Source organism: Zeus faber (assembly GCF_960531495.2).
Source record: "Zeus faber genome assembly, chromosome: 14".
NCBI classification, from domain to species: domain Eukaryota; kingdom Metazoa; phylum Chordata; class Actinopteri; order Zeiformes; family Zeidae; genus Zeus; species Zeus faber.
The window spans coordinates 21,333,460-21,344,671 of record NC_137200.1 but is presented as its reverse complement, the minus strand read 5'-3'; the positions used below and the strand labels follow the sequence as shown (position 1 = coordinate 21,344,671).

At 45.6% G+C, this 11,212-nt stretch overlaps 2 protein-coding genes across 2 annotated transcripts in view; one reads left to right on the top strand and one right to left on the bottom strand.

Annotated features, from left to right (window-relative positions):
- Positions 1–883: 883 nt before the first annotated feature.
- On the bottom strand, positions 884–1,754 carry puraa (purine-rich element binding protein Aa; the record flags this gene model as incomplete). The annotated part of the gene is made up of 1 exon (XM_080013865.1): positions 884–1,754. The coding sequence occupies exon 1, from the start codon at positions 1,742–1,744 to the stop codon at positions 884–886; it is 861 nt and encodes a 286-aa protein (XP_079869991.1). The 5' UTR covers positions 1,745–1,754.
- Positions 1,755–8,453: 6,699 nt separating this feature from the next.
- nrg2a (neuregulin 2a) overlaps positions 8,454–11,212 on the top strand; it is a gene marked incomplete at its 5' end in the record, with an annotated part of 75,873 nt that continues 73,114 nt past the window's right edge. Inside the window, one exon of the mRNA XM_080013858.1 lies at positions 8,454–8,865. Within this exon, the coding sequence (XP_079869984.1) occupies positions 8,454–8,865 (412 nt within the window). The remainder of the gene's footprint in view (positions 8,866–11,212) is intronic.

The window sequence follows — 11,212 nt, the reverse complement described above, 5'->3', positions numbered from 1 at the left end:
GCATAACAACGAGACACAAAGGTAATCTATATTATACCCATCTGCATGGCAACATTTTCAATTGAAACAAAGGTTACACGACTCATATTTCTTTGAATGCCTCTGGCAAATGTCTTCATATCAAGATCCATTGACCAGTACTATATTTTTGATTTTTATGCAATGCATATTGCACGACAGGTAGAGCACTTATTTCATTTCATGAAAATGCCTATATATTCCTTTTTATACTGCATGGCATCTAAACCAGTTTCCAAAGCAGGCCTAGCCCTCGTATGATTTATGTGTAAACACATCTCTACTCACAGGTAAAGGTAAATCAAATGGCAAGTACGCTGTGACAACCTTTTATAAAGTTTGTTGAATTTTGGTTCGAAAATTAAAATATCTGATTTGTGCTGAAGTCAATAGCTCACATGAAAAGGGAATTTTTTTTTTTGTCGTTGTTGCCGCCTCCTCGGAACTCAGCAACAATTCCATTTGAACATTGCAAACACTTTTTTTTTTTTAATAATAGCTTTGACTTGTAAAAAAGTTCTTTGTTAATAAGGGAAATAAACACTCCATTCAATATCGTTTGTCAAGTAGGAAACAATGTTCAAATATAATGTTATTACTTTGTTTAGCAGCCTGTTACTGTATTAATGTGGATAAGTGGGATAACATCCAGCGATGGGTGACAACATGTCAAAACTGTCAGTTTGTGGAATTTCTTATATTGTGGGTGATGCTCCCTTGGAGTTAAACCAAAAAGAAAAACAGTTAAATCTTACGATTTCTTTCTTTATACAGTAGAGTTTTGTTTTTTTTGTGTGTTTTGTTTAAATTATATTTCTCTTTTGTTACTTTGATTAATTTTGCATGTTTCCCCCCCCTCTAAATATCAATCCTCGTCCCCATCGTCCGCTTGCATCTCCTCCTGCTGCTGCTGCAGCTCGCACGCCCGCTTCTCCCGCTGCTTCTCCTGGATCTTCTTCATCTCCTCGGCGTATTTACAGAACGTATTCCCGAATTTGGACCACACTTTGTAGGGCACCGTGATCGAGTTGCGGTACGTCGGCTTCACCTCGCTCACCCGCATGAACACCCCGTACTTATTGGAGCCCACGTCAAAGAAGAAGCGCTTGTTGTCCACGGTGAGGGACGAGCCCTCGGGCAGCTCGGCGGGCTCGTCCTCCACGCCGTAATCGTCAATAAGTTTGGCCAGGGCGTCGCGGAACTCGATAAGTCCCTGCGCCGGCAGCGCGATCGTCTGGCCCTGCGTGGATCCCAGGCCGGGGCCCCGGTTCACGGTCTGCCGGATCCTCAGGAAGCGTCCTCTCTGGTTCTCCTTCAGATCCATGTAGTACTTCCGATTCTCCCGGACCAGGAACTCGCTCTTGAGCGCCCGCCGCGGCTCGTCCTGCGCCGCGTCCGGATTGCTGGGACCCAGCTGGGCGTAGTGCTCGATGAAGTCCCCCAGGTAGTCGCGGAACTCCACCGCCACGGACATGGAGAGAGTCAGGCGGCTCTTGTTGCCCCCGGCCCCGACTTCTGCGATCTTCAGGAAGCGGCCCTTGGCGTTCTGCTTCACGTCCAGGTAGAAGCGCTTGTTCTGGATGTCGACCCGCTTGGACGCCAGCTCCTGCGTCTCGTGCTGGAGCCCGGAAGCCGAGCCCGCCCCTCCTGCGCCGGGCTGCGCGGAGCCGACGCCCGGGCCGCCCGCCGCTCCTCCTTGCTCGCTGCCGCTGTCTCTGTCCGCCATGATGCTGCTTCTCCCTCTGCCCGCTGCCGCTGCTGCAGCCCGCCGCCAGCCACGCCGCAACTCTCGCGATATCTGCGCGGGAGAGGAGCACGTTGGAGCGCGTTGCCAGGTTGATAAATATGTTTATTCGGCCAAGTCCGTTTTCATACAAGGAATTGGTACCGATGGGGTTGGTCGGTTTGTTGTTCATTTTTTAGCTTCATTCTCTTTTTGTGTGTTGGCAATTCTTCCATTTTAAACGTTTATTTTTTTTGTACAGGGCAGTTTTTCTGTTTTCTATTTGTGTTACTCTTATTACCGATTGTCTATTTATATTTGAAGAATTTGCCTATCTATCTATCTATCTATCAATCTATCTATCTATCTATCTATCTACCTATCTATCTATCTATCTACCTATCTACCTATCTAACTATCTACCTACCTACTTACCTACTTACCTACCTACCTACATATCCACTGTTGTACAGACAATAAGCATAAATAAGTTAAAAAAAAAAATCGAAAAAGAAACCCAATACAAAAATATACAAAATGTGTTCCATCCATCAATTCAAAATACTATGTCAGGGGCTGAGCAGTAGTATGCTTGTAGTATTGGCCTTGGGTATAAATATATACATTGATGGGATATTCTGTACAGCATTAATAAATAATTATAAAATAATACAGGCCTGGATAACAATGGATGCATAGGTATAAGTTATTACAATGTTGTTATGGTGGCACAAGCTGTCAACAAGGGGAGGGGTGGGGGGGGAATAACCATGTGACTGGTTTCAGGAAATTGAAACTGAACGACAGAGTTTTAGAGATAAATGAGATTTCTTTCAGAGCAATTATTCAGTTAATGGTCATCTAATTGCAATTTTAGGTAAACCCATCAGTCATCTGTACAATAAACTGTGCCGTATATGCAATACATGTTTTATAACACTGTAATCGAATATATAACACTTGCATAATGATTCACCATGAACAGAAACATCTAAGTATATTGATATTTGTATTTATATTCAGTCAATACTTGCACCGCTTGGCCCCTCTCAATGTCCTTTTTTTGTCACGTATCCTTGTCTGGGGTATATAACACATTTTGTTTATCCTTTATATATTGTACCACTTTATTTTAGACTGTTAAGCATTATTTTTTACGCTCCTCATCTGTCTGCACTACAATGCGCGTCTATAGACGAGCCCTTGTTTATGTTAATGAATTTGGCCCCATTTACAGAGACGAAATGCGTGAGTGTAACGTTAAACCAGCTTTAAAATGTTGTTCCGACGGAATCAAATAGATTTGTAGCCCAAATGAGCATAAATCACGGACTTAGTCGCCCCCAAAATTACAAGTTTGTATTCTGTGTCCCGCTTTCGTTTGGCAAAAAAATCTTGGCCTTACATTTTTCATGTATTTGTATTTCTATTCATGTCACATGTATTTGTTATGTATTTGGGCTGAAGCTTTTATCAGCCTATTGAATTAGTTATTGCACCAGCACTTATAAATGCAGCTAATATATAATCAACTAAAGTCGAATCATAATATTAACATGCACTAAATCAGCGTTTATATGCACTAAAATGTGATAGTGATATCTTACTGAAAATAATAACGAATTAATAGATTTTATTTCTTATTATTTCTTATTACTCTTTATTATGACAGTGCAAAGCCGACAGTGTTCCAAGATAAAGGCCACTGCTTACATTAATCTACTTGTATGAGGTTTTTTTTTTAAATTATGGCTGTTTTCTTTAATTATGGCTGGAAAGGCTTTTGCCCACACACAAAAAAAAAATGCAAACTTTAACACAGGCACCCATAGCAAATAAAAACTTGGTCACTGAAATAATAAATTATTAAAAAAAATTTTTTTCAAATGAACTAAAAACTATTGACATAAATTACCTGTTCCTGTTTTTTTTCTTGATATTTTACAAGATAACGCCAATGCTTTTGTACGTTGGTTTAATTGATGTTATACGCATATATTTATATTTAAAATCAATAATCGATAATATCTCAGCCTATCTCAAAATTAACAAAAAAAAGTAAATATTGTTAGTCGCGTTAAAAAGTTAGGAAAACAAATACATTATTTTTATTCCACAATCTTGCAATTTTTTTTTATATTATATTAATTATATGATAGCTTATTATAGCTTTACCTATTTTTTCCATCCAATAATTAACTTCGCGATACACACATTTTGTGCAATTACTTTAGTCACAAATAAAACATAACTTTTAAAGTAAAATAACCTAGTTGACCGACAACATCCATCGCCATCCCATATGTATTGATTATAAATAAGGATAAAGTAAACTCAGGAATTAGAATGGAGGCTGGAGGTTTCTTCTTCAATTGTCCTGAGCCCACGTTTGGCTTTCGGACATCAAGTCCTAAACAAAGTCATGAAGTTGCGCTCCACGCCACTGCGGCTTATTCGAGCAGTTTAAGGCTGCTCGGCCCAAAACAAAACGACCACTACACGTTAACGTCTAAATATCGACCTACTACACACAATATTTAGGCTGAATTCATCCAGTTAAAATAAAATTAACGCTGGATGAATTGCTTGCCATTTTGCCACATTCCTCGCTGTCTATGTCATATTAAAAGTAATAACATCGGAAAATCATCACGCTGGAATGTATGATGTCTCCTTATATATTAATTTCTTCATTTATTATTATTTTTTTATTGTTGTTGTTTGTTTGTTATTGTTTTTTATTTTTATTTTATTTTTATTTTTTTTGCGGGGGGGGGGTGGTACCCGTCACGCTCTTTTCACGCGTGTGTGTGCTCGTCGTGTTTGAGGCCTATGGATCGGCTTTAGAAATACGTGAAATTTCCTGTTCGGTTCTTCCCCCACACGCACCTGCGTGGCTACCGTTTGGGTTCGGATCACGGTGTCCCCGCTCCCTTCCTTTTAATCGGAAATTCTGGAGACGACTCGTGAAGCTTCCGCCCTGGAAGGGAGCATTTTCCTTAACGAATGTGTGAAGTGAGCGTCTAATTTAAAGCAGGCTTAGCTCAACCTAAGTAGGGCCTATTTGTTCAAGTATTCAGGCCTACGTTAGCAGCGGCCCGCACATCTACGGCCGTACTATGCTTTAGTTGTAAAATAGGTGAGGCCCGTATTTAAAAAAAAAACAACCCAAAAAACCTTTTTATGGTGGCCGACGAGGTACCCAAAAACAGCACGTCGACAACGCATCAAATATTCAAAGTATAAGTTTCAGCCAAGTAGTTGGCTACAGATATGTGCGCAACAAATACACCAAAAAAAAAAAATCAGATAGGGGTTAAAAAAAAAAGTGACATCATGGCCAAATGTGGGAAAAGCCCCATTTCGACACAAGAATCAGCATGAGTCAGGTGAAATTGGGATATTTCTGCCATAAGTTGTGCTTTAAAATAACCCCCCCCCCCCCCCCCGCCTCTCTCTCCAAAAATTAAGAATAAAAAAAAAAAAAAAAATTTCGCCGCTCAAAAACTTTCGCCGTCCGTGCCCACGGAGTGAGGGGCCGGTGTCGACGCGTCCGCACGCGGCTCCCCGTGTGGCTCGGCTCGGTTCGACGCACACGCTCCCCGCGCCGGGGCTCCCGGGCTGCGCGCTGTCGCTAAACGGGGTTTACTCGACACCGGGTGACTTTAGGGGGCGCGGGATCGTCCCACGCACAGACGCGCTCCGCACGACCTTACCCTGCGCCGCCCGCAGCCGCCGCGCAGCCCCGCCGCCGCAGGAGACCGGAGACGCAGCAACAACAACAACAACAATAACAACAACAACAACAACAACAAAAAATAAAAAATAAAAATGAAGACGCAGATGTGCGAGTCTTCTCTCCGGGCTCTGCCGTCACCGCCGCTCCGCCGATGGCTCCGCAGGATGGAACGGAACGGGGATTCGTGGCATCACGGGGAAGGAGGAGACACGCACGGCTTCAACGCCGCACGTTTTAGCCTCTGATGTCAACGCGCAGCGCCTCGCCGCCGGCGAAAGGGCGCCGCGCGCTGGCGCGTCCGGGGTACTGCAGCCTCACGTTAATAATACCCGGCTGTAGTTGTAGTGTGTATATATAGTATTTATACAATTATAATATACAATATATATTTTATAGAAGTCACATGTTGTAATGATATATTGAAATAATATATTAGCACGCGCGGCAACACGCAGGCCAGAATGGTGTATACGTTATTACTTTATCATCGTTTTGCCCCATAAAATAATTGATAAGTGTCTTGGGAACATGAAATCTACCCTAAAACCTCCAAATGAAACGACAGTTTTAAATATTGCTAATTTTGCACAATCTGAGTCACGTGGGCTCTCAACATAAAGCAGCACAGGTCTGATGTTTTCATTTATTTATTTTTTTATTTTGACAAAGTTTCTGCACCAGTTATTATTGTGGTATAGAAACGTGTCTATGTAGTTGTTATTATGCGATCAATATTTTAACAGAATCGTTAGGGAACTATCTCCATCCACCGTGAGCATTAATGCTCCTTAACCACTTCAACATCCAGGCATTTTGCCTGTGCTAAAATATTTTGTATATTTCTTGACAGCACTTGAACTGTGAAGAACAAACAAACAACAACAACAACAACAACAACAAAAACAGCTCATTGTGTAAAGAATAAAATAAAATAAAATAAACCTGCAGGTGTCGTTTGGTCGACAGATGTCGCCATTTGTGATAAACACCCAACCCGACTGAGCAACAAACAGACGCCTTTTGGAGTCATATTGGACATTGCTGTTAGACCTCATAATAATAACCTGTTTAGCAAGCAAAAATATTAATAATAAAAAATAAAAAATGAAAAAAGATCCCGTCAGATCCCATTTCAAGTCATTTGTGATATATTCTCTAAGCAAAAATCTGCAATTTCCCTGTCAGGGCTGTACTTTAGAAGTGTTTTGTTGCGGTGGGGTGTCTCACTGGAAACAGTCTCACTGGAAACCGTCTCACTTGGAGACAGTCTGACTGGCGACAGTCTCTATGGCGACTGTCTGACTGGCGACAGTCTCACTGGAGACAGTCTCACTGGAAACCATCTCCCTCGGAGACCGTCTGACTGGAGACAGTCTCACTGGAAACCGTCTCACTCGGAGACCGTCTGACTGGAGACCGTCTCACTGGAGACCGTCTCACTTGGAGACCGTCTGACTGGAGACCGTCTGACTGGAGACAGTCTCACTGGCGACAGTCTGACTGGCGACAGTCTCACTGGAGACAGTCTCACTGGCTACAGGCTCACTGGAAACCGTCTCACTTGGAGACAGTCTCACTGGAGACAGTCACTGGCGACAGTCTGACTGGCGACAGTCCCACTGAGAGACAGTCTGATTGGAAACAGTCTCACCGGAGACAGTCTCACTGGAGACAGTCTCACTGGAAACAGTCTCACTGGAAACCGTCTCACTTGGAGACCGTCTCACTGGCGATAGTCTCACTGGAAACAGTCTCACTGGCCACAGTCTCACTGGAAACCGTCTCACTTGGAGACAGTCTCACTGGAGACAGTCACTGGCGACAGTCTGACTGGCGACAGTCCCACTGAGAGACAGTCTGATTGGAAACAGTCTCACTGGAGACAGTCTCACTGGAGACAGTCTCACTGGAAACCGTCTCACTTGGAGACAGTCTCACTGGCGATAGTCTGACTGGCGACAGTCTCACTGAGGGACAGTCTCACTGGGGACACTCTGGAGGTTTGGTAAACATTAGACTGGATCGTCAGGAGGGAGAGTCGTGGATTCCGGCTTTCACGCTGACACACACCATGGAGTGATTGTTGTTGTTGTTTTTTTTGGAGGGGGGGGGCAGAGTTATGAGATCGACGTCTGCCCAGCCAGCATCCTGCATGTCAGAGATCCTGTCCTGCGTGCAGTGACGGGGCTTCTGGCAAACCGCATCTTTTTGAGAGAGAGAGAGCGAGGGAGAGAGAGAGAGAGAGAGAGCGAGAGAGAGAGAGAGCGAGAGAGAGAGAGAGAGAGAGAGAGAGAGAGAGAGAGAGAGAGAGAGAGAGAGAGGCGCGTTGACATTATCCCCAACAATACACTGCTCCGCTCCTCGAATGAAACGCAGCCCGAGCCTTGCGACCGGACCGGGGGAACCATGGCCCACTGCAGCATTCTGCGTCTCGCTGGGAGCCGGCGCGGCTGAGCAGCCCCTCCACCACTGCGATTTTTCGGGGGCGGCACAGGCAGTGGCGTCGTCGGCGAGGGCTATGGCAGCATAGGGGGGCGTCTTGTGGAGGGCTGAGACTCATGAAGACCATGGATTTATTTTCTCACATGCCTTTTTAGCGGCGAGCGGATTCCCACTTGGATACACGCACACACACACACACACACACACACACACACACACACACACACACACACACGCACCCACGCACACACACACACACACACGCGCGCGCGCGCGCACACACACACACACACACACACACACACACACACACACACACACACACACACACATTGCAAAACTAGTCGATTTAAAGCAGCGCATCCATCCCGATGGCATGGACACTTATGCAAGGTCTGCCGCGCTGCCGTGCCACAGGAGCCAACTCGCCGCCTCTCCGTTCACACCAGCTCCGCCGCCATCGCCATCGCCCCGCAGCCCGAGGAGCCCTGCCGCAGCGCGACCAGCGAGCACCGAGCCAAAGCAGGCGGCATGAGGCTTGATCCGGGGCTTCTATCCACGCTGCTCGTCGGGGTCTCCTTCGCCTGCTACTCCCCGAGTTCGACTTCCCTGCAGGACCGGGCTTACAGGTCCTCCGTGGTGATCGAGGGTAAGGTGCAGTCCGCGCCGCTCAACGCCAGCACCGCGGAGCCGCATCGCGTGGACGTCCGGGTCGTGGATGTGTGGCCGCTCCACAGCGGGGGTCTGCGACGCGAGCAGCTCGTCGCCGTGGGGGGTTTCGGCGCCGAGGCTCGGTGCGCCAAAGTGAAGAAGAACCACAAGTATATCTTTTTCATGGACCCCACCGACGAGCCCTTGGTGTTCGAGGCATCGTTCGCACCCTTAGACACGAGTGGAAAGAACCTCAAAAAGGATGTCGGGAAGATCTTGTGTGTAGACTGCGGTAAGTTGAACCTTTGTGGATTAGCGGTGTGAAGTGCAACCCGGAAGAATGCTCGGGTGGCTGGGCGGGTGGCCTGCTGTGACCGGGCCTGGCTTGCGGTACCGTGGTGTAGTCACACGGACACATAGTGTTTGGAGTCCGCGGGTAACAGATGGGCGCCTCGGGGCGTCTATGCAGCAATATTGGACAACTCTAAGGCTGCCATAGCCCACATGATCAATCAAGCCCCCCCACCCCACCCCGTCTCCCTCCCTCGCTTTGCCTCTCGAGCTGCCACAGACGTGCGCCTCGCCCTGTTGCGTGTGAGGAACTGCAGTTTGCGCGAGTCCCGTGCGGGGCTTGCGTGGGGTTCGGTGGCCTGGGAGGGTAAAGCGTCCTATGAGCGCGCACGGGGTCGCGCCGTCTTCGGAGTGGCGGACCCAGCGTGCGGGAGCCGCCGGTCTCCGATCGGGCTTTCAGCACCAGGGACAGCGTCCCCGCAAGGCCTCGCGCGGGGAGGTGATCCGGCCCTAAACCAATGTGACAGACGGATTAATTAATCAGGGTGAGGGCTGATCTGGAGCCAATTCTTGACAGGAAAGGCCATGCGTCCTCTTTGAGTCCGGGAGTTAGAGGCATTACCTAGTGTCCTCCTTAACCGGAAGATCGTGATGACGTTTGTTTTTTTTTGTGTTTGCATTCGCATTTGCATTTCAATCGATAACTCTATCACGGATATTCATCTGATTTGATCAAAGTTTGCAAGATATTTGCATATGAAAAACATGCATGTCCGCTTGTGCACTTTGTCAACAGATGACACCCCCAGGGAGTACTTTCTTAGTCATACTTTATTGAGTTGATTTGGTCTTTCTAAAACTATACTATGCCATCACAGTGGCCCATCAGCTCTCTCCATCTTTCTCGCTGTATCTATATTTGAGCCCCCACACACATTAAAGACACCAGTAGCTGGTGGGAGGTTGCCGGAAAATATGTTTTTCAATTTATTATGGATCTACAGTGCAGCCCATTACTGCGTTGTAACACATACACACACATATTAGTTATTTTGTCCAGATTCTCAGAATGATTTGCTTTGAAAGGTTAGAGTTGTCTTCGTGATAGGCCTGGAGAGGTATTTTTGATAGTAATACCAGGGCTCTGATTATTGAATAAGTGGACTCAAAGGCCCCTAAAATAATTATTTTACATGACTACACGATTTGAGTTTCTCCCACAAAGTATCGAAGTATTTTCCTCCTCAGGACAGCTCTTATCGACATATCATCGCTTGTGTATCATGTGTTCGATTTCCCTGTAAATAGTGACAGGCAAAACCTACCAGGTGAAAATGAGTTGTTGTCAAAACTTTTTGGGGGTGTCTTTTTTCTTTATACCACTACGGTAGCAACGTAAATGCTCCTTTTACATCAAAATACAAATATTCACTGCTTAAGTACAGTAATGTATATACTACTCAGAAACAGGGTGGATAACGGAGGCATTTGGTGAATATACAGTCATTCAAATTTGGGTAGATATTGTCTGGTAGGTGATACCACTTTAACGAATGAAAAGGCTGGTACTTCCTCCACTAGGCCCCTCATTCAGTGTACATTTTAATTTTGATGATATCTCTGGCACATGATGACCAGAAACTGGATATGGTAAAGAACCAGTAAAATAATGATGGGAAGGTATGGAACCAATCTTAAGTCTTAATCTGAAGCATTTAAAGCCCCCATATTATGCTCATTTTCAACAAGTAGATATAGGACTCAGAGGTCCCCAAAACATGCCCTTGAAGTGTTTTGATGAAAATACCGCTCAGATTATGCATTCTAGCCATTCTAACATGCCTCTATGCCATCATGTTCACCTCCATGCTTAGCTCTCAGCTTCGACATGATGCTAGCGGGTCTGGCGCTAGGTATTTCTCAAGGTGTGGTTGGAGTTACTCGGATGGGGGGCGGTCTCATTCTAATGAGCCTCTGCTTGACCTCGGAGAGGGGGTGGGGGCAGGGTCTGAACGGCTTGTTGAATCTCATGTTTTCCGAAACCGGCAGCTCACAAAAAACTGAGTTGTCTTATTTGACCGTTTGTGTTAGTAGGCCCAGCAGAGACCCAATTGTATGTGCACGATAGGATTGCCAACTATCTCACTGACAAATATAGGACAAAAGTGTCCAGTACAGGACAAAATTGTGCACTGGACTTTTGTCCAGTGCACAACACCATACTCACATTGCATTTACGGCGATGTGAGTACGGTGTTGTGTGAAAATACACTGTATTTTATTCATATTCTTATTCAATTGGAAAGGCAAAAAAATGTGTTTATCACATTTAGTCTATAGCTTTACTA